Source organism: Pelodiscus sinensis, chromosome 25 (genome assembly GCF_049634645.1).
Source record: "Pelodiscus sinensis isolate JC-2024 chromosome 25, ASM4963464v1, whole genome shotgun sequence".
Lineage (NCBI taxonomy): Eukaryota > Metazoa > Chordata > Testudines > Trionychidae > Pelodiscus > Pelodiscus sinensis.
The window spans coordinates 180,128-206,303 of record NC_134735.1 but is presented as its reverse complement, the minus strand read 5'-3'; the positions used below and the strand labels follow the sequence as shown (position 1 = coordinate 206,303).

At 47.5% G+C, this 26,176-nt stretch overlaps 2 protein-coding genes across 4 annotated transcripts in view; both read right to left on the bottom strand.

The window, feature by feature from the left end:
* The window catches only part of RPL11 (ribosomal protein L11), a 31,220-nt gene extending 18,679 nt beyond the window's left edge, over positions 1-12,541 (bottom strand). Inside the window, exons 1-6 of one of the 2 annotated variants that reach the window (XM_006130493.4) lie at positions 12,402-12,541; positions 11,251-11,401; positions 10,481-10,587; positions 8,684-8,815; positions 5,272-5,382; positions 2,289-2,363 (exon numbers count right to left, since the gene is read on the bottom strand). In XM_006130493.4, coding sequence (XP_006130555.1) covers positions 2,334-2,363; positions 5,272-5,382; positions 8,684-8,815; positions 10,481-10,587; positions 11,251-11,401; positions 12,402-12,407 — 537 coding nt within the window. In that variant the 5' untranslated portion in view covers positions 12,408-12,541 and the 3' untranslated portion in view covers positions 2,289-2,333. Of the gene's footprint in view, positions 1-2,288; positions 2,364-5,271; positions 5,383-8,683; positions 8,816-10,480; positions 10,588-11,250; positions 11,402-12,401 lie in introns of those variants that run through there. The other variant, XM_075908682.1, reaches the window with a different exon arrangement.
* A 119-nt stretch (positions 12,542-12,660) lies between these two features.
* LOC112546990 (cyclic GMP-AMP synthase-like) lies at positions 12,661-26,088 on the bottom strand. Of its 2 annotated transcripts, XM_075908676.1 has the most exons (7): positions 26,003-26,088; positions 23,149-23,478; positions 21,758-22,044; positions 18,332-18,563; positions 17,632-17,886; positions 16,210-16,309; positions 12,661-14,965 (listed from the first exon to the last, which is right to left on the bottom strand). In XM_075908676.1, exons 1-7 carry the CDS (start codon positions 26,007-26,009, stop codon positions 14,512-14,514), a joined length of 1,665 nt encoding a protein of 554 aa, XP_075764791.1. In that variant the 5' UTR covers positions 26,010-26,088; the 3' UTR covers positions 12,661-14,511. The 2 variants fall into 2 exon arrangements, with proteins under 2 accessions (XP_075764791.1, XP_075764792.1); XM_075908677.1 differs by lacking the exon at positions 17,632-17,886.
* Between the last annotated feature and the right edge of the window lie 88 nt (positions 26,089-26,176).

Below are 26,176 nucleotides of genomic sequence, written 5' to 3'. Positions count from 1 at the left end.
GCTGTGTGAACTCCTTGCCTGAGGAGGTTGTGAAGGCTAGAACTATAACAGGGTTTAAAAGAGAACTAGATAAATTCATGGAGGTTAAGTCCATTAATAGCTATTAGTCAGTATGAGTAAGGAATGGTGTCCCTAGCCACTGTTTGTCAGAGGGTGGAGATGGATGGCAGAAGAGAGATCACTTGATCATTACCTGTTTAATTCACTCCCTCTGGAACACCTGGCATTGACCACTGTCAGCAGACAGGGTACTAGGCTGGATGGACCTGGATGAAATAAGCTATGCAAATTGAACTAAGCCCTGCTGTGTAGATGCACCCTTAAGGTGTATATTTTTCACACCCGAGTCACAATGCTACGCTAATGTAAATTTTCAGTGTAAACCCGCCCCAAAGTCTTGGGCTTGATCTATACAATCATGCAACCCGCGGGGCACCCAGCAAACACGTCTCTATACTAGGCACTGTAAGTTTGGTCTGGGACCTTCAGGCAGACTGAAACCATGTTTAATGAACTTCATTCTACTCCTAAACCCTGGCTAGCCCCAGAGTGCTGCTGTATCAAATGACAGAGACAGAGGTGTGAGTTAGAGAAGGGACAGCAAAGACAGACATGCAGAGTAGTAAATTTAACTGCAGTTGGTCACTTTCTCCACCCTAACTGCCAGAGGGCAAAAGCACCCAATCGGTTTTCAGTGCAATTTATACTTATACTTCGGTTAAGACACATGTTGATTGCCCCTAAGAATGTGTTATTTCAGTAAGAGCTCATGCAAACAAGCATAAACCTATTCAACAGCTTCAACAGAACAGCTAAACCAATTATTGTGTGTGTGTCTTGATCAACCAAACAAGCCATACCACATTTTTTTCTTTAACATTTTTTCCTGTTGCCAGCACTGGCCCAATTCACTAGTTACAACACTGATGAGAATGCTTTTCAGGCTGCATGAAAAGGCAGCCTTCCAGATGATCTGAGAGGCATTGAGCCAATGGATTAGTTACAAGTAGGACAGAGCAAATTGTGGCCAGGTGTCTGAGTCAAAATGTGTTGGAGAGAAGTGGGTTTGCCTCATTTGTGAGCTATTCACTGCTGCAGGGTGCACTAAAGCTGGAAAATAATTTGTTATTGGGCAGAGAAGCTGCAAATTAAGTGTCAGTGAGTGTTTGACTCTACCTGTATGAACTGGTGTCTTGTAGGGAACTATTTAAAATAGAATAAAAGATTAACACAAGGAATAACTTGCCTGCTACATGCACTGCTGTACTAGGAAGCTGTTATATTCCCAGTACCCTGAAAAGAAGAAAAACTTATGTGAAAAACGTTTTGAGAGACAGAAATTTATGTACATCATTTTAAAGCCCATATGACAGTAATTGTTCTATTGCCAAGCATACAGAAAAATGTATCTGGGACTGTTAGAACATCTAAAAAGACTGCCTGGCACAGGACAGTGCAGAACAGTTAGGTTCTATTCCAGTTGCTGTGTACCAGGAGAGCTAAGGTGATGCATGCTGGATTTTGAGTCCTGCTGAAATAAACTCCAGCTAGTCCTTTGCGTGGGTGGTCAGCACTCTCTGCTGGTAATTTACAGCATCGGATGCAGATTCTGGATTGAGTGTAGAGAGAAAGCTTTTAGCCACCCACTTTTCCAGGGGTTATAAAGCACTTGATGGGGATTGTTCTAGCTTCTCTAATCAGAGTCCCATTAAGAATGTATTATGGTTGTTTGTTCATCAAGCTTCAGTCACCTTTAGTCTCTATCACTTGTGCGCTTACCACCACTAGTATTGGATAGAGGCAAATGCACCACATCTCATTTGCTCTGCAAGCTGAGAAACTATTCACGGTTTCATCCAGTGGTGGAGAATCCCTCTCAAGTGGCACCAACTTCAACAGCACACACTAGGAGGCTTTTTGGGATCAGATTGTGGAGACTACAATTTGATTTTCTCTTTACTTGCAGCTCAGTCCCCAAAATGCTTCACAAAACTCCATCTGGTTACCTATCCTATACCCATGGAACTATGTTTTAAATGTTATGGGTAGCTTCCCCTCTTGGCCAGCCTGGAAATGGAGTTCTTTCCATTCACGCTGGTTCTACCATCTACTCCTTATGGACAGCAACTCCCATTCCCAGAGCACAGCACTGACTTGCCAGCTCTGATGCAGATGCAGCGTGCAGCAGTGCGGGGTCTGCTCTCCTCTCCAGTTTGAATTGGCTTCAAGTTCCAGCAACTTAGGGTGAAGAGGTATGAGGAGCCAGCCACAAAATGCACAACAGGAAGTTAAATGTTAGAAAATTTTATTAGCATTTTGGTAACTGGAACTGCTCATTTGCCAGGAAGGATGATGCCATCGTACTGCAAGAGAGAGAAAAGGGAGTGTCAAATCAGAGCCAGCTATGGGTGTGCCAAGGAAGAGATTAGAATCACCACTTATTTCAGGTCACAGATGGGACTTGATCATCCAAACTTATAGTCTGAAAAGTGAACAGGGAAACTGACTTTCCAACGTATTTTCTGTTTTTTAGTGTTTGTCCGATCAGTTTGACCCAAAAGTCTTTGGTTGTGAAAATGAAAATTTCTACAGAAGCTAAGTGAGCAAAAAAGTATTTCCAGGAATGCAAATCCAGAGAAAGACTATAAAAATACCTGTCTGCCTAGCCTTCAGTTTGCAATCCAGACAGGACAGCACAGCACTGGTGAGGTAAACAGGAAGTTAAACAGCTACTGAGCAAGAGAAAACTAGTCTCTTTTCATGATCTGCTCTTTGCATCTTAGCTGTCGTGTGGGGGTGGAGAACCATTTTTCCAGTCAATGGACTCTGATCCACAGAAAAAATCAGTTGAAGGTCCATGCACAGCCAAAAACCAAACAAAACCTCACTACTCACATTCAGTTCCAGTCTTAGCCCCATGAAGGGAGGCTCCCCCTGCAGCAGGGCAAGCTGGCACTTGTGCTCCAGTCAGATCCGGCCTGGAGGTTCCCCACAGTTGCTTCAGTGGAAGGAATATTGGAGAAGGCTGACCCTACAAATGCTTACTCCCACAATTTCAATATAAGGAGGTTTTGCCCATGGGACGAGTGCATGATCTGCTAATAAGGGGAGTCGATTTCAATTATTTGACGTGTTAATTAGGTAAGGAATCCCCTCTCGGCATTGAGAAAAAGATTTCAAAATAACTGGGTTTGTAACAAGACACTGGGCATTGGGGCACATCAACCACTCTGCAAGTAATAACTCTTCAAACTGGAGGCTGAAGTCGCACGACACATGCTAAGGAATGGGCAAATACAAGGACTTCAGGGAGCCAGAGAAGACCACATGGCTCTTAATGATGACAGTGGACAGCAGAGCTTCCAGGGGCTAGGGAAGCTCAAGCACAGATCTCTCCAGAACAGCTAGAAAAGGACTAATGGGATAGGGATGGTGAAAACAGGGATTGTTTTTACCCCTGCAGCTACAGAAAGAAGGAAAGGTCTCCATTACCAATTATTGACACTTTCTGCAACTTGTTTATTAATAAACCTGTCATGAGAAAAGGAAATGAAAGTGAATTCAGTGTTTGGGTTTCATTTGGACTGCCCTGGCCTGTGAATCCGCCTACTAGCTTACAGGTGGTCTTTAAAAGTACAAACTTTGCTGAATACTTCAACTTGCTTCTACCGTGAAATAGCTCAGGGGTGGGGAACTTCAGGGTCAGGGGGCTGGATTCAACACCCAGCTTGCTTGGATCCGGCCCCCCAGGCTCAGCATTGGGGAGCCCATGTTTGTACTCCAGCTACCCCTGCCATCCACTCACGGGCCTGGAGAACACAAAATCTATCCCCTAGGCTCTGGTGTGCAAGGGGAATGTGAGAAGTGTCTCTCTCTCTCTGTCAAGGGCTTTTCACATTGCTTCTCACTTGTGTGCAGCCCCCAACTGATTTTTCCATGGGTCAGCGGCCTCCGACCAGATGCTTCAGGGCCAAGAGACACCCAAAGCTTGTGAGTCAGTTTGTAAACCAGGAAGGTGGATTTGTTGACTCCCACTGAGTGGTGGGCAATCTGTTAGAGGACAGCATGTTGTATGGTAAGTTAAAAGGTGACCTGTGCAGTGACAACTGGATTTGGAAGCTTTTCTGCCTCTTTATGGTGGCTAAACACAGCACAAGAGGCTTCTCTACAGAGGTCTTTAGACTATTTTATGATTATCATATCTAGGACTTCCTGGTTTTGCCAGAACAGCAGTGGGAGTTTATGTCTTAATGGAATGGGCAGGAGTATTGAAACTCATATGAAGCTTTGTTCACAAGTAACAAACCCCACAATAGACAGGCAGTGACTAGAAATCCACAAAGCATAACATTTCCATTCCCTCAGGAAGACAGAATACTGCTCATGTAAAAAGGCAGCATGTTTCCCAAGCAGAAAAAAAAATTGTTTCCCCTTTGCAGGTCACATCTATTGCATGAGTCTCTGGGCTTAGCCCCGGGAATTAGAAGTCAGGGCTTGGTTGAGGGTTAAATACTTGTCAATATGGAAGTGAGATTTGAACGTCAACCCCCGTTTTGTAGAATTGTCTTAAACAATTAAAGACAGGAGTGAACATCATTCCTCTACACGGAGCAGCTAACAGGACAGACTGTTCACTGCACAAGAACCTCCTCACCATCACTGAATACACAATTCCTTTGGTAGCTGCAGACACATGAGCTGCTCCCTCCTGTCTGGAAAATGGGACCATATTGGTCCTGACCCAACTGTAGCCCATCTAAACTGCTGTTTCTTTGAATGTGTCTACTGCTGGAGGGAGGACAAGCTGTGCACCTGAGGATCTCAGTACTTTGCTGCTGCTGCCTCCCTCCCACAGACTGCAAGTAGAGAAAAACAGTTCTGAAATAGAAACGAGTAGAAATGCATATGCAATGGAAGTATTTCTGAAGAACAGTATTCTACTTCTGCAAATCCCCAGGACACAGTGCAACCTGCACCTAGGACCAGCCCTCAACAATCACCATTTCAACCCTTTATAAGCAGATTTGCTAGTTTTCATGTTTCCAACATCAAATGAGGAAAGTTAAGGAGTGAAAACCCTTCACTTCAGAGATGCTTCTGCTCTCTTCACTATCTCATGCTAATAAGCACTCACGTTCCAGTTCAGTAAGTTTGTCATTTTTCACTACAAGATCATAGACTGGGTCAGCAAGAATGAAAAGGCTGTATTTGAGGTCTCTTAACTAGGTTGCTGAGTAGCCTAATGGGCATGAAAAAGGTGTTGGATCTTACCTTCTGCTGGAACCAACGCATGGCCTCCTCCTTTCCGATTCTGTGCTTGGCTCCAATGGAGCCAGTTTTGCGTTTCTTGTCAGCAATGCTGAAGCCCGGCCTGCCCAGAACCTGCAGTAACGGACAGCACTTATTAATATCTGAATGTACAGATCAAGAATCTCTCTCAAGAGTGAAGATTCTTCAGGAGAGTGACATTTGCTTTACTGACTGCATTAAAAGGCATTCAAGGATAGACTCTCTAATGGTAACTGTACTAGGTAACCCCAACAGAGAGCATAACTTACCACTCTGATGGTATTCAGTCACCTACATGAAGTGACTTGAGGAGATCGGTCCTTAGTGGACAGAAACCCCATAAGCTATTTATGCTGGCACAGCTTCAGCAGAGGGACCAAAGCATAAGCCCTGAAGATTTAGTTACCTTCTCACTCTCAGGTGTCATCTTTACTAGGAAAAAAGGTATTTTGAACATGCCAATATGCTTTTCCCCAGTGAACATGTAGCCAGAGTGGCACTCCCTCCAATGCTGCTGAAGCATATTTGGAGCGCAACAGAAAGGGAACATTCTGCCACTGCTGATGTCCAAGCAGTGGCAATACTAGAGGAACATCACACTTTTAGAAACAGAAAAGAAAATGCACACATCCTGGCTCTTCTATACTGTAGAAACTGATGCTGTATTCCTCATAGCAGTGCCTAACTGCCTTCCAGATAAGGATGTTAAGGACTAGTTGACTATCTGATAAGCCAGGGGTGGGCAATCATTTTTTGCCTGGAGCCACTTCAAAATTTTTTGAAGTGGCCCCGGGGCTGCACCAGAAGGGGCAGGGCCTGGATACTTCTGGGTTCCCCACCACCAGACCATGATTGGTCTGGGGGTGGGGGAGCGCCTTTGCCCGCCCACCCCTCCTTCCCCCTAGAGGCCCATGTCCCTGTCTAGGAGGAGACTTTCCACACTTCCCCTCCGCTCTGTCCCCACCCTGCACAGCACTTAAGGCGCCACGCGCTCTTGGCAGGGCGGGAGGAGACTTCACACGCTTCCCCACCCCCAATCAGGGTCTGGGGAGAGGAAATTTCACATGCTCTTCCGTCCCCAAGTCCTGACTGGCCTGGGAGTGGGGAAGCGTGTGAAGCCTGCTCCAGCCCTTCAACACTCTCAGGAGTGTTTGGCGCTTCCAAGCACCGTGCGCTGCTGACAGAGCAGAGGAAACAGCGCTCCCCACCCCGCCCTAATTTGCCTGGGGACGGGCAAGGGGCAGGGCCTCTGCAGGCCGGATCTACCCACTTGGCGGGCTGGATTCAGCCCACTGAGGCCCTTTTGCCCATCCCTGTGATAAACAAATGCTTATTGGATATTCAGTTGACTAGTCAATTCCCACCCCCTCGTTTCCTCTATCACATAGGTTCCCAAACTGGGGGGCATGCCCCCCTCAAGGGGGGGGAGGCAGGCAAGGCATGAAGAAATTCGGGGGGGGGGGAAGGGGAGAGAGGCACGTGAGGTGACCCCCTCCTCCCCCCCAGTCAGTCCCACCCCAAGTTTTGCTGCTATATTTGTTTTTCAGCCCCGGTCAGTTCCTTTCTTTTTTTTTTGGCTCAACCAGTTTTGTTGGGGGTTTATTGGGAGGGCAGGGCATGAGGGTTTCTCAAACATCAGAAAGGGGACGTGATGCCAAAAAGTTTGGGAACTACTGCAATCAGATGGAGCCAGCAAAGGGGAAGGGAAGAGGGGGGTACTTCAAAGCAGCAGCACTGCAGAGCCTGTACCAGGGCTCCACGCAGCACTACTTTGAAACGCAGAGGCAGCACCACATGGAGCCTGGGGTCAGCAGCGGACTCTGAGTCCCCTGCTGACCCCAAGCTCCATGCTGCCACTTCTGCTATGAAATGAGTAAGAGCCCCCTCTGGGGACTCTTGTACATTTCAAAGCTAGCCCTCAAGTGCAGTCCTGGAGTCAGCGGGACTTCCCTCTGACCCCAAGCTGCAAGCAGAGTTCCGCATTCCTCCTTTGAAATATAGACGAGCCCCAGCTCAAAGGAGGAATACAGAAGTGCCTATCGACTAGTTGAGTAGTCAATGGAAACTCCACTGACTACTTGACTAGTAAATTAATCGTTAGTTAACATCCCTACTTCCTAATATAACGCATTAAGCCACATGACTATCACCTATTATGCATCTGTCTTTTCTCTACACTCTGAACAGCAGAGGCATACGGTGAACTTTCTTGCTTTGATAGAAACATCGATATTTAAACCCTATGAATTAAGCTTAGAGAATCATAAAACACAATCATAGAATACTAGAACTGAGAATCATAGAACACTAGAATTGAAAGGGACCTTGAGAGGTCATCAAGTCCAGTCCCCTGCCCTCATGGCAGAACCAAACACCATCTAGACCACTGTTTCCCAATCTATGGGTCGGGACCTAAATATGGGTGGCCAAGTGTCACCCCAGGTGGCTCTGTCCTCTCTCCTCCCCCCATTTTTCAATTGCCTTGGGTCACCAAGTCTTCCTGAATTGTCAAAATGGGTCCCCATCTGGAAAAGGTTGGGAACCGCTGATCTAGACCATCCCTAATAGATGTCGATCTAACTGCTCTTAAATATCTCCAGAGATAGAGACTCCACAACCTCCCTCAACAATTTATTCCAGTGTTTAACCACCCTGACAACTAGGAAGTTTTTCCTAATGTCCAACCTAAACCTCCCTTGCTGCAATTTAAGCCCATTGCTTCTTGTCCTATCCTCAGAGGCCAAGGAGAACCATTTTTCCTCCCTCTTCCTTGTAACTCTCTTTTAGGTGCCTGAAAACCACTATCATGTTCCCCCTCAGTCTTCACTTTTCTCAACTAAACAAGCCCAATTCTTTCAATCTTCACAGAAGGCTAGGTCAAAGACATGCACCTCATACTTGAAGTGGAAGGTGGAGATGTTTGTGATAGCCTTATTCTCTGCCTTGTGCATAAAGCCACTGAGAGACCAGAACTGATCTTTATATTTGCACATGGGCAATACAATAAAGCCAAGACATGAATTCAAGTTTCATAATGTAAAATACACAGCCTAGTAAATACAAGCAGCCAGAGTGCCTAATTCTTGCAGATTCCCAGGCCTGGAGAGCTGCACCATTGAATGCGTCACTCTACTACGTTGTTGGAAGAGTCAAGATGCCACAAAGATAAAGCAAAATTCAGCTCCTCTCCAAGGACACCATCTCTACCACTTTATTAGCAGTTTAGTGTCCTCTTTATAAGCAGAGAGCTGGATCTAGTTTAAAACCACACTTCTTCCTGTGCATACAGACACTTTAGACAGTTTGGACTCTCCCAGGGGCCCTCATCCTTCTGGGGTGCCTTCTCTAACACTGAGGTACAGCTGGCAGAAATAAGAAAAAGAAGCATACATACCACATAGAAGTCCAGCCCATAGATGCCAATACTGGGATCGTATTTAATGCCCAGATCAATGTGCTCCTGGATTCCAAAGCCAAAGTTCCCAGTGTCTGAAAAGTTGTTTTTCCTCAGCTCATATTCTCGCACCTGAAACCCATTTACAACCAGTTACATTCTCTTTCCTTCCAAACAGGGGCCTGCTTTTTCCACTGATCTGCAACAGGATCCACTTGGGAATCAAATCGCTTCTGGCAAGAGTTGACAGGTTCTTATCTAGCAGATTTGGGTATCCTGAGGCTCTGCCAGTCACAGTAACAAAGGCGGCATCACAGGTCTGCACAGACTGCAGACTCGGGGCTAAGAATCTTGACTGCCAGCAAGTGCTCAATGCAGCCTAAAGTCCTAACACACACCTGGGCAGGAAGGATGTTAGCATAAGATACCGTACACAAACTTTTTAGTAAGAAAAGTTACTAAATGTCTGTAGTAGAACTTTCAGCATCTATTAATGCAGGCAACACTGACAGATATGACAGCATGTACACACAATCCATGGACCCATCTGAGACCTTGCACCATGAGCACGGTTTGAGCTCTCCATGAGCTAAGTACCTGCACTAACTTTATCTTAAATTCAGGCTATGTCTACTCTGCAATGAGAGATGTGACTGCAGCACTTCTAGACAAATCTGAGCAAACCCCAAGTAGCACCATGTACTCTAGCAGATGAGTTTGTACAGCCCATGCTACTGCAGCTTCACTACTATTCAAGATTGCTAGAGTAAGTTAGCTCTGGTATGTCTAAAAGTACTGCAATTACATCTCAGGATACAGCTCAGAGGTTCAAGAGCCAAATTAGTAATCTGTATTATCCAAGAGCCATAGTACTGTGACTTATTTCATAGGTGCACATGCACATAGAAATATATATTATTCTCACAGGTTAATTACATACTAAAGGTATTCCGATTATTAACTAGTCTTAGCTATGAGCCAATTAAATCCCACAACGTTTTAACATACCATTCTGCAAAGAGCTGCAGGAGGTACAATGAAAAGCCACTTGCACCCCAAGCCTCAGTCTGAGCATCACTGCTTTAGATGAATACACTCAACTGATTTCTTCTTCTAAGTCTATTTTTTCAAATTCCAGTTTGGTACAGTATCACATAGACCAACGTTTCCCAAATAGTGCTCTGTAGAACCCCAGGGTTCAGCCAAGTAAAAGTAAGGGTTCTACGAGAACTCAGAATTCCCAGCTGTCTCTTTAACAGTGATCGCTTTTTTTTTTTCTTTTTTTTTTTTTTTTGGCTAGACCAATTTTCTTTGGCTGGGGTTCCTCGAAATTCTAAAGGGGTTCATTGGCCAAAAAGTTAGGAAACATTGACTTAGACAGTATGTCTAGAAGTTGACACGGGAGAGAAACTAACACCACAGGGAAACAGCGTAAGGTATTGCCTACACTTCCAACTTTAAAGCACTGCCACAGCATGCTTTAATGCAGCAGTGTGGTCATGACACCAGTACTGGGTCAAAGCTCTAAGTAAACCATCTCCACTCCCAGTGCTAGGAGCCTGTTTACACAGCTACTTTACAGTGCTGTAACTTGCTATGTTCAGAAGGGAGAGGGGAGAAAGAGAGGGACTGTTTTTTTCACACCCGAGTGAAAAAGTTATAGTGCAGTAAAAGTTAGCAGTGTACACAAGTCCCATATCATCAACTTAAGTGCTGTTAAATTATTTTTAGACTAACTTCAAATTCATGCAAGATTTAACAAGCCACATGAATAGCTAAAACAGTCAAAATTCTCACCTTCAACCCCTTCTCCAGAATCTCCTCTGCTTTGGCCCCACGAACTGTGCAGTGAACAGCAATCTTTTCATTTCTCCTGATTCCAAAGGATCTGACAGTGTATCGAGCTGCGGGAGACAAACCAGTAAGAGTGAAGCAAAACATCTCCAACACCACTTTACACACCACATTCAGGGGGAAGAAAGGGCAGTTTTATGCTGTGGTAGGGCTAAGATTGCCAGTATTGGAGATTTAAGGCCTTTATTCATGTAACAGGCACAGACAATACAGTCTTCTCTACCCTTCCTACATTCCTCTCCCTGACCTAGAGGGATAAAAACCCTATGGAAGGTGCACTTCAATCAATGGTACTAAAGCTTTAAGAAGGGGTGGAAGGATAGCTCAATGGTTTGAGCCGTAGCCTACTAAACCCAGGGTTGAGAGCTCAATCCTTGAGGGAACCATTTAGGGATCTGGGGCAAATCTGTCAGGGATGGTACTTGGTCCTGCCATGAGGGCAGGGGACTGGACTCTATGACCTCTCAAGGTCCCTTCCAGTTCTATGAGATAGGTATACCTCCATATATATATATATATATATATATATATATATATATATATATATATATATATATAAATAAAAGCAATCATTATGCCCTCAGAAGACAAAGCTGGATTTTTTTTTCCATTGAAAGGCCCCAAAAATGGCTTCTCCAACTACTAATAAAACATCACTAACTGTTACAACATGGGATCTGGGTTGCTGCCCTTCACACTAAGTGACAACTTACCCTTTGAAAAGACAGGAGTCTGGCCGGTGAGCTGCTCCAGCACTTTGGCTGCCCGGGTGAGTCTGTCACCACTTTCTCCAACACAGATGTTAAGACAGAGTTTGCGGATGCGCAGCTCACGCATAGGGTTCTCCTTCTCACCCTGATCTTGCTGTAGTGGGAAAACACATGCAGTTGAGAGAGATGAGCCTTGCTCTAACCCAGCAGACACAAGATGCCAGTCAGTAGACATTGCTACAGGAGGGGAGTAGGGCCAGAAAGTGTTTAATGATGTGGTGCAATCATTTAGAGAGGCAACGTGTCATAGAGCACAGCTGCTAGCCCTGTGCAAGAGGAGCTAGAGCACTAGCCATGACTTTCCTGACACTCTTCTACCTTACAGAACTGTGTGCTTCTCACACTCCAATCCAGGGGCAAGGGAAGCATAGCCAGCATTCTGTACCAGCCGGTGCCCAGCACTTCCCATTTATTTGTGCATTTCCAAATGCCCCACAGAGATTGGTGCTGGCCCTGTAACTACAAGGCCAACATTTATGAGGTCTGCAGGGTAAAAACGGGGTATGGGACAGTCCTGAGCTGCCCCCCTCAGAAAGCTTGGGAAGGCAAGGATTCAGTCCACTGCTGTGTGGATGGGGAGCAATCAGAGCCCATAGGAAAGAGAACGTGAGGGTTCAACCCCTAATTGCCAGAGCAGGTGAAGGCACCAATTCCGGGAAAGGGAAAAAATGGAGGGTCCCAAACTCTGGGGCAGGGCACCCCACCGGTGAGGTAGCCACTGCAGGGGGGCGGGTGTCTAAACCCTGGTCGCCACTACAAAGAGGGGCGGCAAGTTTCAAGCACCTGACCCTGCAGAAGAGAAGGGGTTGCGCCCCGACATGGCGAGACAACGAGGAAGGGACCCCCGGCCTGCACGCAGCTCCACGAGCCTCCTGCCTGCCAGGGGAAGGGGGACCAAATCCAAGGAACCCGGCCTCCGGAGCGGCCCTCGAGCAGGGAAGACTCCTCGTCCCCCCATGCTGGCCCCTCGGGAATCCACAACCCTTCTCCTACCCACCCGCGCAGGCGGCAGACCCGACCAGCCCCAGCCAGGGGAGGATGGCGGCGGATTGACAAGCCTCCCCCAGCCCTTTCCGTGGACCGCAGCTACTCACCGCCATGATGGAGGCGTGGAAGAGATCGCGAGAGTTCCGGAACGGGATCTTATTCGGCAACCCAGGCCCGCTGCCCTATAGAGACAGCAGGAGGAGAGGCGCCCAGGCTGCGAGGCCGCTGCTGCCCCCTGCAGTCCGGGGTGCGGCCCTGCCCCGCCCCTAGCTCAGAGCCGCTTCTCGTTGAGAGGCAGGAGCCCAGGATAACAGAAGAACCCACCAGTCCTGCCACCCACGCTGCTGGGCTTGTGTTTCTGAATCAGGGGGCGGGGAGGGGTTACTGAGTTTAAATCGTGGATCATTTTTAGGTATAGAAAACAGAGTCTTGCTGGGGCAGGAGCCGGCTTTCCAAGGACTCTGCTTCTGAGGTGCCCAGATACCAAGCACAGTGATGGGCACTCAGTTAAACAGCACGCTCTCCAAACTCATAGGCTGCTCTCTCTACAGTCTGGGCAGGAACAGAGGGAATGTTGCTGGTATATTTAAGGTGCGGTAGCAATAAATAGGGTGATACAAACACCTAGATTACTGGAGAGGATAGAATCATTATTAGATCTTGAGATCAGGCAGGTGACTCACAGTGGAACATTTCAAACCCTTGTTTCCATTTTTATTTTTCATTTTCAGAAAATTACAAGAAAAAACCTTCAGGACAGATCAAGAGAAGTGACACAGGTGCTGGGCTGGGAGAACAACAGAGCATGGCTAAGAAAAAACCAGGGGCCATGCCGAGATCCGACAAAGAGCCCTTTACATTGCACACCCGTTCTGGAGTCATTCTTAATATTTCTGTTACTGAAGTGGAAAAAATAGGGCAGCTAAAACATTTTTCAGCTTTTGTAACTAGTCACCAAAGAGTGTGTCGGCTGGCACATAAATAGCTACATTCATATTTCAATTCCTGTTGAGGCTGGAGTAGATTTGGTTGTTCTATGGAGCTGGCAGCTGGACAGGGACTGGCAGAGACCTGGAGAAATGCTATTACTAAATTTGGGGTGTAAACTAGTAAGCCCTGGTCTACACTACAAACTTGTGTTGGTATAACTAGGTCATGCAGAAGTGTGGAAAACCTACCCCTCTGAGCAGCCCAGTTACACTGACTGAAATCCACAAGTAGACAATGCTACACGAATGAGAAGGCTCTCCCATCAAAACAGCTACTGTCTCTCAAATGGGGGGGAGGGGGGGAGGTACCTACTCCAGTAGGAGAAGCTTCCCCATTGATTTAAGTGGTGTCTTCACACAGCGAAGCAGCTGCCCACTGTAAGCATAGACGAACCCTAACTCCAAGAGAACAAAACACAAAAGGCAGCATCTACTTACTGCCAAGACATTTTCAAATCAGAAACTATATTCAGTTCATTTGCAAGCAGATTTATTTAGAGAGTAGCTAAGCTATCCAAAGCTTCCATTTTGCAGGACTGTGTTATAGCACAGTTAAACCATGGTTTAAGCTTTTAGCATAAACAGGTTGGAGTTGTGTTATTACTGAACTCCTGAACCAGGCCAGATCCCTGCCAAGTTCAAGGACATGCAGGTACACAGTTTTAGGGATGTCAGAAATTGGTTATTTTGATAACCCTATAAAGGCTAAATTTATTAGCAGTTACAGTTACTCAGTGCCCCCTGGGGGCAGGGCTGGCAGCCAGTGAACTCCCAACTTCACTCCTGGGGAGCTCCCTGCCACTCCACACTGCTGCCTCCCTATCAGACACAGTAGTGTGGGGTGGCAGACAGCTCCCATACGTGCTCTTCATTTAAAATTCAGACCGGCAGGCTGGGACTGAGCCAGCCTGCTGGTCTGAGTTTTAAATGCAGAGCATGTGGATGGTGGGGTGGGTTGTTGCGGTTAACCAGGACTATTAACCAGTAAGCAGTTGCTTACCAGTTAGCGGGATAGTTATTGGCATCCCTACATGGTCTAAATATGCTTTAATCTTAGCCTCGCTATAGGGTGTGTTTTTATGATTCCTGACGAGCAGCAGTGTTATATCTGGGTCCTGCAATGTGGTCGACTGTACAGTGCTTAGGCCTCCCCTGCCTCTCACTATCAATTAACTTCCCAGCAGACTCCTCTAGTCCTTGCAAATGGAAATGTAGATGCTCAGAATCTTTATGACCCAAAGTGGGAGAGTCCAATCAATACCAGAATCATCAGGCCTACAGTGATCATGAGAGGCCAGCTCATATCAGAATTCAGCAGTGGTGAGGCTATGACCTTCTTTCGGGACACTGTGGTGGGCTGCTTCTTTTTTTGCTTCTCTCTCAAGCGTGCCAGCAGGAACTTCAAGTTACTGGGCGGAAAGAACTTTGTGCCAAACAGGTTGCATTTGGGAATGAAAAAATGGGGCAGCTGAGCAGTTGCCACTTGCTGAATGAAATTGGCCAGGACCCTTTCAAAACAGGGAGCAACCCGGGGAGGCTTCCCGTCTGCGTCCTGCTTCCATTCCATCAGTGTATGAAAGAAAGAGGTCTCAGCATGGTAGGACCTCAAAGGAGCCAGTTCCGAGGGGTGCTCTGTCTTCAGGGCCCCCAAAAGCCTTTCCAACATCTGCAGACATTCTGGCCTAGAGATGGAAAAGCCAGATTATTGGCATTAGCGATGTCTCTTATTATTGGGTCAAATCCCAAGATCCTTACTCAGTTTTAATTCAGGCTGTGCCCTCAGTGAGAATTTACCTAAGTGAAGGTCTGGGGGGCACAGAGTGCTAGGCATCTGACCTATAAAAACATAAAAAGGGGGACAAATGCCGCTCCACAGAATAATTCACTGACGGGAAATATAGCAGCACTGGATTTATGCAGGTGTAACAGAGCAGAATCTAGGCCAAGGACCCGCCTCCCGCCTTGGAGCTCTTGACAATCAGCAGACACAATCTTGCAAATGTTTAGTGCCGGGCATATAGTGAGCAGCCCCCTAGATGGACAGGGCCATTCACAAAGGGAAGTGTTATGTCCAGTAAGCTAGTTTGGAGGGGTGAGCTCTCTTCAAACAAGGTCAGCATGGAGAAGAGGGGAGGAACTGAAGCAAGTGACAGAGTGTTGATATAAATCACCATTCAAGTCTCAGCTACTGTATTTCACTTTTGATATGGAACATGCCTAACTCTAAAGGGAAAGGAATATGCTCAAATGCATAATCATGTTAATTAATAATACTTTGTACTTCTATTCCACCTTCCAGATGAGTATCATACACATTAGGATCACCGTTCCCATCTCACAGAGAGGGAAACTGAAGCACAGACAGGTGCTGTGACTTGCCCAAGGTCTCACAGTGAGCCAGTGGCAGAGTGAGGAATAGAATCCACAGTCCAGATTCCTAGCCCCGTGTTTGTGACACAAACTCCCAACTGATAGCAATGCTTTACATTTCCATAGCACCTTCTATGCAAGGATTTCAAAGTGTTTATCAAAAGGTGATGAGCAGTCCTGTGGCACTTTAGAGACTAAGAAAAATATATAGAATCATGAGATAAACCGAGGAAGTGGGTTTTACCCATGAAAGCTCATGATTCTATACATTTTTCCTAGACTCTAAGATGCCATAGGACTGCTCGTTGTTTTTAAAGTTACAGGCTACCATGGCTACCACACTGAGACTTTTTAACAAAAGATGTTCCAGGTCCACATCAAGATTTCCAGGACAAAGAAAGGAAATTATTTCCAATAGAATATGAAGTTATAGAACCAATGCTAGTCTGGCCTGGCTCTAGCAGGACCATAGGGAATATAAAGACATCTGGCCCAGCCTGGGTTTCCAGACTTGCAGAGATAGGTGGTTTGCCAATGATTTGCCAGAGGCACATACCTGCAGCACTTGGTTGCATGATACTTCCGGCAGCTCTGAGTACGAGTGTGGCTTTTTAAAATCTCCTTTTCCACATGAGAGAAAGAAATTTTCCAGATCTCTGAAATAACAGCAGCCCCCCCGTCAGCCTATGCCCTCAGCTGAGCACAGAAGACACTTGATGTGGAAATATGATACTTTGTAATGTATTCCTGGTTCCAATGTTGCCTGACAAGTCCCCTCAGACTATGAAGCTCATGAACAACTTACCCCACCCCTCTCTGATTCTTGGGCTTCTTCACTTTTCCTTGCACCACCCCTTCCTAGCATAGGGGTCCCCCATCTCCTCCCACGCCTGCCACTCTCCTGGAAATGCCTATGGCTCCCTTCTGGAGTGGCTCTAGATCCAGGACTTGAACTGAAGGGACAAGGGTTGACCCAATTCCCTTCAATACATGTTATGTATTGACTCCACCAAGGTCTCCAGAACACACAAGCCCTGTTTCGGCACTTAGGATTGCCAGGCGTCCAGTTTTGAACTGGACAGTCTGGTATTTGAGTTTTCTGTCCAGGAAACAAATTGAGAAAATACCGGACATAGAAATGTCGGGTATTTTCTAATTAAGTTTTTATTATTATCGTGAGTATCAGTACGTAGTTGCTACTGCCTGACTGGTAGACACGCTCACACTGCGTGAGTCACACTGCGTGAGCGTGTCTACCAGCCAGGCAGTAGCAACTACACAGTAGGGAAGAGGGGGGCGGGATGGAATCCCCAGGGCCAGACTCGCCCATGCGCCCTGCTGGGACCATGTGCAGGACAGGCAGCGCCCCAGGATCTGCATGTGCCCAATCCAGCCCCGCTCCCCACCGGCCAGTTCCCTGCCTGCCCGCTCCTCCCCCCCCCCCGGGCAGCCCCGCTCTCTGCCAAACAGCTCCCCCCCAGCCAGCCCTGCTTCCTGCTGGCCGGTCTCCCCCCCATCTCCTCCGTTCAGCCCCATTCCCCCCAACCTCCTCTTGGCCAGCACTGCTTCCCGCCTGCTGGTTCCCCCTCTTCCCCCTGCTGATCTCCTTGGGCCAGCCCCACTCTCCCCGCCACCCTCTCCCAGCCAGCCCTGCTCCTCTCCAGGCCGGTTCCTCTCCCCTTGCCATCTGAGATCAAGTGTGCCTGGTATTTTTTTTAAATCATCTGGAAACCCTATTGGCACTGCATTCCTCAGTGGGATACAGAGCACACATGGGCAGCTTTGCCAATGCTATGAAAGACAGGAGGGGTTGTTGGTGCCACTGGCTGGGTGGATTTTTTCCCCTGAAGGGGGTTCATGATCCCAGCTCTGTGCACTACCACACCCTTTCCCAAGCATCAGCCAGACAACTCAATCCCAAAGCACTTTCCAAGGGGAATATGCTGTGGTGGCCAGCACCTCTGGTGATGGGACTGACCTTTGTTATCTTGACCAGGGGCCTGTCTGGCAATGAAATAGAGTGTCTTCCTCAGATGTGCCTCCTGCTCCCCCAATAACTGCTGGATATCCATCCTTTCATTGTCTGAACTGGGCCATCGGCCAGAGATCTCCAAAGCAAGGACCAGGTCAGTAGACATGAATGTGTCCCCTTGATTGTCAACCATCACTAGGGGTACCGCTGGGCTATTCTGCTTTTTCCTCTCCAGTCTCATCTGCCATCCAGGAAAGGGCACTGAGACATCAGACACACAGTGAACAGACACGTGGGAGAGCTTAGAAAGAGGCAGTAATTTATCAAGGGGCTTGTTTGAGTTTATACTAATGTCAGTTGGCCAAAGAAACCAAACCCACCAGAAACCAACCCCCAGAGAAATTAAATCAAATTCCGTAGGGCAGGACTCCTAGTGGGGAACCCACAGCTTTCCCCAGGAGATGGAGGCCAACTGGCTCAGTTCTGTATAGCGTGAGGGCTCCTCCTGGGCCTCTGGCCTTTCCCTTCTGGAGACATGGGTTGAGATTTATGAGATCACATGAGAAACCGAGCATGCCAGTCTCAGCCTAACCCCTGTCTCAGCTATGGGCTGTCGCTTTACGACGGCTCAGGCGTGGAAGAGCAGGAGATGTCACAGGTCAGGATGGAAGGGGAGATCTGGCTAGCCCCAGCACAGGACATTCACCTGAGTAGAACACTTTGATGAACTGATCCACATGCTCCTGGAACTCTGCCATGATGCGCTCAGGGGACACAGTCTGCCCATCCTCCATCAGGAAGGCGGCTGGAAAGCTGCGGGACTTTCTCGGCAGAGTCAGGGTATAGAAGAGTCCGTTGTAACCCTCCACCTCTGCGTAGTGGACATAGTCTGTGATCGGCAGGCTCAGCAGCACGTCAAACTCATTTGGATGCAAGAGCTGTAGACAAAGTCACCTCCAAGAGATGCTGTTGAATTCTTTGCAGGCTAATCCCCCTTCTCTTTCCCTCCACCCACCTGCCAGATCTCATCCCTTCTCACTTCTTCTCAGCCCCTTTCCTGCTTTCATTCCCTCCCTGATCCAAACTCTCCAACAACCTCCTATCTCTCCTTCCCCTGCTGCTGTCGCCTTACAAGGCTCTGACAGCTCCCACTGCCTATACTCCCTCTCCTGGTTACTAGAACTCTAGAACTGGAAGGGACTAACAATGTTTCATTGCTGTTAATTTACTAGTTAAGTAGTCAATGGAATTTCCATCCACTACTCAACTAGTTGATAGGCACTTTCGCATTCCTCAATGTAAAAGAGCCTCCACTGGGGCTCTTGTACATTTCTAAGGAGGAATACAGAACACGCATGCAGCCTGGGGTTAGGGGTAAATCCTGCTAACTCTGGACTGCATGGGGCGTGCCAGCTTTGAAATGTACAAGAGTTCCCAGCGGGGGCTCTTGTGCATTTCAAATTGTAAGAGCACTCATAGAGCCCACTGAACCAGGGCTCCATGTTGCACTGCCGATTTGAAATGCCACGCTGAGCCCGGGTGATCCCCAGCTCCACAGAGCACTTCAGTGGAACCCAGGATCAGCTGGGAAGTCCCTAGTTGACCCTGGGCTCCAGACAGTGCAGCTGCTTTGAAACACCACCTCGGTATTTCAAAGGGGCAGCCCCAAACAGCTGATCCCAGGATCAGCTCTGGGCACTGCTCCTTTGAAACGCAGAGGCAGCATTCAAAGGGGTGCTGCCCTTTGCAGTACCCCTTCCTCCCTTCCTTTGCTGCCTCTATCTGATAGAGGCAGCAACGGGGGGGGGGGGGGTGAACTAGTTGACTGACTATCCGATAAGCATTTGCTTATCAGATAGTCAACTAGTCCTTAACATCCTTAGAAGGGACCTTGAGAGATCAAGTGCCATCCCCTGCGCTGACGGCAGGACCAAGCACCGTCTCTAGATCATCCCTAAGAGATGCCTGTCTAACCTGCTCTTAAATATCTCCAGAGATGGAGATTCCATAATCACCCTAGGCAATTTATTCCAGTGTTTAACCACCCTGACAGGTAGGAAGTTTTCCCTAATGTCCAACCTAAACCTCCCTTGCTGCAATGTAAGCCCATTGCTTCTTGTCCTGTCCTCAGAGGCCAAGGAGAACAATTTTTCTCCCTCCTCCTTTAAACACCCTTTTAGATACCTGAAAACCGCTATCATATCCCCTCAGTCTTCTCCTTTCTCAACTAAACAAGCCAAATTTTTTCAGTTCTTCCTCACAGCTCATGTTTTCTAGACCTTTAATCGTTCTTGTTGCTCTTCTCTGGACCTTCTCCAATTTTTCCACATCTTTCTTAAAATGTGGTGCCCAGAACTGGACACAATACTCCAACTGAAGCCTAATCAGTGCAGAGTAGAGCGGAAGAATGACTTCTCATGTCTTGCTCACAACACTCCTATTAATGCAGCCCAGAATCATGTTTGCTTTTTTTGCAACAGTGTCACACTGTTAACTCATATTTAGCTTGTGGTCCACTATGACCCCTAGATCCCTTTCTGCCGTACTCCTTCCTACACAGTTGCTTCCCATTCTGTATGTGTGAGACTGATTGTTCCTTCCTAAGTGGAGCACTTTGCATTTGTCCTTATTAACTTCATCCTATGTACCTCAGACCATTTCTCCAGTTTGTCCAGATCATTTGAATTATGATCCTATCCTCCAAAGCAGTTGCAACCCCTCCCAGATTGGTATCATCTGCACATTTAATAAGCATAATCTCTATGTCAATATCTAAATCATCGATGAAGATATTGAACCGAACCGGTCCAAAAACACACCCCTGTGGAACCCCATTTGTTCTGCCCTTCCAGCATGATTGTGAACTGTTAATAACTACTCTCTGAAAATGCTTATCCAGCCAGTCATGCACCCATCTTACAGTAGCCCCATCTAAGTTGTATTTGCCTACTTTATTTATAAGAAGGTCATGGGAGACCGTATCAATGCCTTACTAAAATCTAGGTATACCACGTCCACCACTTCTCCCTTATCTACAAGACTGATTATCCTATTAAAGAAAGCTATCAGATTGGTTTGACATGATTTGTTCTTTACAAATCCATGCTGGCTGATACCTATCACCTTATTTTGTTCCAGATATTTGCAGATGATTTCCTTAATTTCTTGCTCTATTATCTTTCCTGGCACAGAAATTAAACTGACTAGTCTGTAGTTTCCTGGGTTGTTCTTATTTCCCTTTTTATAGATGGGCACAATATTTGCCCTTTTCTAGTCTTCTGGAATCTCTCCTGTCTTCTAAGATTTTTCAAAGATGATCAATAAAGGCTCGGATACCTTTCCTCTATCAGCTCCCTGAGTATTCTAGGATGCATTTAATCAGGCCCTGATGACTTGCAGACATCTAACTTTTCTAAGTAATTTTTAACTTGTTCTTTTTTTATTTTATCTTCTAAACCTCCCCCATTTTGACTAGCATTCACTATGTTGGGCATTCCTTCATCATTAGACTTCTTGGTGAAGAGCAAACCAATGAAGTCATTAAGCACCTCTGCCATTTCCAAGTTTCCTGTTATTGTTTCTCCCTCTTTACTGAGCAATGGGCCTACCCCGTCCTTAATCTTCCTTTTGCTTCCAATATAGTTATAGAATGTCTTCTTGTTACCCTTTATGTCTCTAGCTAGTTTGAGCTCATTTTGTGCCTTTGCCTTTCTAATCTTGCCCCTGAATACCTGCATTGTTTGCTTATATTCATCCTTTGTAATTTGACCTCATTTCCACTTTTTATATGACTCCCTTTGGATTTTTAGATCATGGTTAAGCCAAGGTGGTTTTTTGCCATACTTTCTATCTTTCCTACAGAATAGTTTGCTTTTGGGCCCTTAATAATGTGTCTTTGAGAAACTGCTATCTCTCTTCATTTGTTTTTCCTCTTAGTCTTGCTTCCCATGGGGCCTTACCTACCAGCTCTCTGAATTTACTAAAATCTGCCTTCCTGAAATCCATTGTCTATATTTTGCTGTTCTCCTTTTTTCCATTCCTTAGAATCATGCATTCTATGATTTCATGGTCACTTTCACCCACACTGCCTTCCACTTTCAAATTATCAACCAGCTCCTCCCTATTTGGTTACCTTTCCAAACTCATGGCTGCTCCCCAACCTCAATTCTCGCATGTCCCGGAAGTAGGGTCTCTCAGGACATTCATTCAAGTAGCTGAAGAACTGGCGGATGAAGGCATGGAGAAGATCTACGGCATTGGCCACATCCAGATGTTTCAGGCGGAGGGACTTTGCCCTCTCTTTAATCCGGGTGAGGTTGTCTTTCTTCCAGTCCTGAAAGGTACGTACTGCAGCTGAGGTTCCTGGTTTCTCACTCAGATCAGTGGAGGCATCTTGGGAATAAATCTGCCCCAGGTCTCCTAAAAGGAAACATTAGAGATGAGTGATCCCTGACAGTTCAGCCAACTTCCATCAAACCATGCCATTACCGCTTCTAGAGTATGTGCATTCTTCTCCTTCCACCTGTACACATACCACTGACTCCAAGAGGAGAAGGAGCTGGGCCTTATTTTGTGCTGTCAATAGGAAGATTGCGAAAAGGGACAGCAAGAGGTGGCTGAGCAGAGGGAGAGGGAAAGAGCGGTAAAACGAGACTAGATCTGTGAGGTCAGCTGGAGTAAATGGGGTCAGGGATAGCGTTTCCTCTAATTTTTTTGCATCCATGTGCAGAATAAATGTTATGTGTACCAAGGCATGTGTGGACATTTACCATCATAGAAACATGTTGTGCTGGCTGAGAGTGCTGTGGGTGCTCTGCTAATCCGATGGATGGCACGTGAATCTCTCCTGGGTGGCCACCCAAGTGCTGTTTACAGGGAACACTAGTCAGGGATGCTAAGGGAAGGCTGGCGTGTGTGTTTTGTACTGTGAGATTCTTCATCTCTGTTAATTCAGACCAATCAGAAGAGAAGTGACGCTGGCATGGCTTATAACTGCCTTCATTTTGATTGCAGTGCCTGGCACACTTACAGGACATTTCTAATGACAAGGTCCATGGCTTTGAGGTGATAGGACATGCTCCTCCCATCACAAATTTGGGGATTACCATATTGTGAGGGTTGGGGTATTTCTAAGCAGAGCCTTGTTTCTGGCAGTGGGCACTTCCAGAAAAGTAGCACCTCATTCTCACCCACAGGTAATTTCCTCCTGTCCTCAGCTAGTGAGCAGTTTATAGCTTGAAGCCTGAGGATCAGTGGCTTGGAAAACTTTTAGCTGAGTTAGAGTAAGTGCAGATGCTATGGAGCCAAATGCCTGCACATCCAATAAGGGAAGATGTGTGGGGTAGGTGGGGGGAGGGCAAAGTTGCACAGCCAACCCTCACAAATCCCAAAAGGGAGCAGAGGGAAAGAAAGGGTGGACAACAAACAATGTCATCTAGCTCCAACCTCACATGCTGTGAGATCATCAGACTGAAAATTGTGATGGCCTGACAAACAGCCCAGCTCCAATGGAGATACACTGACCTGCCGATTTCATGTGGAGCTTGTCTGACTCCACCTTCCATCTGCTGTGGGTGCCAGGGCTCCGGAGCTGCTGGGAGGTCTCTGGAGCATGGGAACCCAAAGCCTCTACGTTCCACTGCTTCCTTGCCCTGAGGTTTGAAGAGTCTGCTGCTCCTGATGGGGACCAGGCTCTTCGGCTTGCTGCTGCCTCAGGGTCTCCTGGCTCTGTGCTTCTGCTGGCTTTGCCCTTCCTCTGAGGATTCTGCCACACCCCATGGCTCTTGGCTGGCATGACGCTGAGGGGCACAGAGCTTGCACTTAAAGACAGGCCTGCCATCTTGCCTTTGGACCCTGTGAGGTTCAAAGAGAATCCAGGAATTTATTGTGGTTCCAGGTTTCTTTTCCCTAATGGCCAATTAGCGGAGAAATAAACCATAAAGATCATGGTCTCCAGTGCTTCCGTTCCTATCCCCCTCAGTCAGAAATCATGCAGACTGCCCACACTTCCAGGCAGTCTCGTGGAGCTACAGTGCCCTTTCATCTACTGCAACCAAGATCCAGCCAGCCTCATCCAGTCCCTTTCCTGAGTAGAGGGCACATCCCAGCCCTCACATGCCCCGTTACTTCTGTCTCTTGAGGACAGCAGCCCGTTGGGTGTTGGACTCAGTCACACATGGGAGGCACATCATCCCTTATGCCCTCACCAAAATGTTAGCAGCCAGAGGAAGCAATTGGATAGAATTTCATAGCCAATACAGGCAGGATCCAGCCCACCCTAGTTTAGGCTTGCTTTTTTCAGAGATCAGCTGCAATGAGCATTTTCCTTTTTTAGTTCTCAGCTACCACCTTTTCTCTCTGGTTACATCTACGCTGCAGGCTTCTTGCGCAAGAACTGCTTTGTGCAAGAGTTCTTCTGCAGAAGGTCTTCCACAAGAGCCATGTGCTTTTGCGCAAGAGCATCCATGGCACTGTGGACACTCTCTTGTGCAAGAAAGTGCTGATGGCCATTTTAGGCAAAGGGGTTTCTTGCACAAGAAATTCATGTTGCTTGTCTACACTGCCTTCTTGTGGAAGAGCTCTTGCACAAGAGGGCTTATTCCTCGTGGGGAGAGAAATAACTCTTCCGGAAGAAGCCGTGTTTTCCAACATTGTACTGTAAATTTACTTGTGCAAGAACATGCATGCAGTGTAGACACTGCAAGTTTTTGCACAAAACTGTTCTTGTGCAAAAAGCCAGCAGTGTAGGCGTAGCCTCGGCCTCTGCGGCTAATGAATCCCATCACCCAACTAGTTTATTGTCCTGATTTTTATTGCCTTCAGGAAGAAAAGCACCAGTGGGGCCTTTTAATTGTGAAAGGGACAATTGCAAAGAATCAGAGAGCATAAGTGGGATCCTTTCCATGAGTTTGGGTCCTAGTCAAGCCTCCACAGCCAATGTGAGCATCCTTGCCCTAGAGGAGTAGCTCTCCTGCTAGCCAGTCCTCGTTTTCACCTTGCTTCTCTGGCCTAGGAGGTCCTAACCCCAATTAGCCATTTTACAGGTAGCCTCAAGCTGTGTGCGCCCAACAGGTGCTACAGGAGCATACACAGAGCAGCAAGGAAAGGGTTTGCCGGAGTAATGATAGTTAGATCAACAGAAGCCTCGTCAACCTGGCTGTGCCTCGGCCATGGTGTTAGCCAGGGGCGGATACAGGGCAGGGCGAACGGGGCGGCCGCCCCGGTCCCCGCGCTTGAAAAAGCCCCGCGCATGCGCCATGGCGCCACTGCGCATGTGCCATGGCAAAGGGGGGGCCCGCAAAACAGTCATCTGCCTCTGGTGTTAGCTCAGAACCGTAGAGCTCAGGGGGCCTAGATATTCCCCCCTCCCCAATATCCATATTGACAAGCATAAGCTACACTTTGGATGCTGGAGGATCCTTGCTTATCCCATACCCTTCTGGGCAGGAGATTGAACAGAGGGAGTTTAAGGTCTGCTTCTGCCAGTAGGCTTCTGGGAGGAAGAATCCTACACATTATCCCTTTGGGAGCCAGCTTGCCTAGCTATAGGTTAGCCCTCAGCGTTGCTTCTCTAAGGGAGGCTCACCACCCCTACTTCAAGTGAGGCTTTGCTCAGTCTGGACTGGATGCAGATTTGTCAATTCAAAGCCAGAGGGACAGACCAGAAATGGCCCCAAAACAGATTTTGATTTTAAAGTTGCTAGAGATGGAGAATCCACTATGACCTCAATGGTTTGCTGCCTTCACTGTTAAGCATGTAGCTTGGCCAGGTTGATATTCAGCTTCCAGCCCTGGGATTGGGTTTCTGCCTCTGCTAGTGCATTATTACATAGCCCCTTCCCCTTGTAGATACTTCAGCTGGTCAGGTCACCCCTTAAACCTTAAATCCAGTGGGAGGCGAGTGCCCCTTAGACACCATGTAGCTCTGCTCTGGAGTCAGCAGCAGCTAGCCCAGCACTGCTTATATAAGCCAGTCTCCGCCCTGTTGGCAAATCCCCATTAAAAAAAGTCCACTTAGGTCTGTGCCAAGAGGAGCTGAGGCTGTCATTGGACAAGCCAAGACCAGTCCCTCCCCTCATTATGTGGGATGATCCCAGAGGAGGGCCTGGGGCACAGAAGGAAGAGGAGAACAGGATCCTCCACCAGCTATGGGGCCCCTGGTTAAGGGTCCAGCATGGAGAGTGGGTAGTGACTAGCCCTGAAGGTACCTTACCCCAGCTTGCCACCTTCCAGCCCACAAGGTTGCTACCACTAGCCTTTGAGGGAAGAGCCTCTGACGAGTGGCCTGAACAATTTGACAGTTCACCCCCTACAGCAGGAGATGCTCAGGGTCACTTTGGTTTTCCCAGCTTTGCTTCCCCCCCCCCCCCCCCCTCACCTCTCATGAGTCTGACGTGGCTCCTGGCTGCAGCCCCCCCCCCCAAACTGCCCCTTTCAACTGCCACTTGGAACCAGCAGTGCCAGTATTCCTGGGCAAGATCCATTCTACTGCTGGCTGAGGGCCCTCTCTCCCCCCCCCCCAGGTCTGAACAAGTTTCCCATGGAACCACCT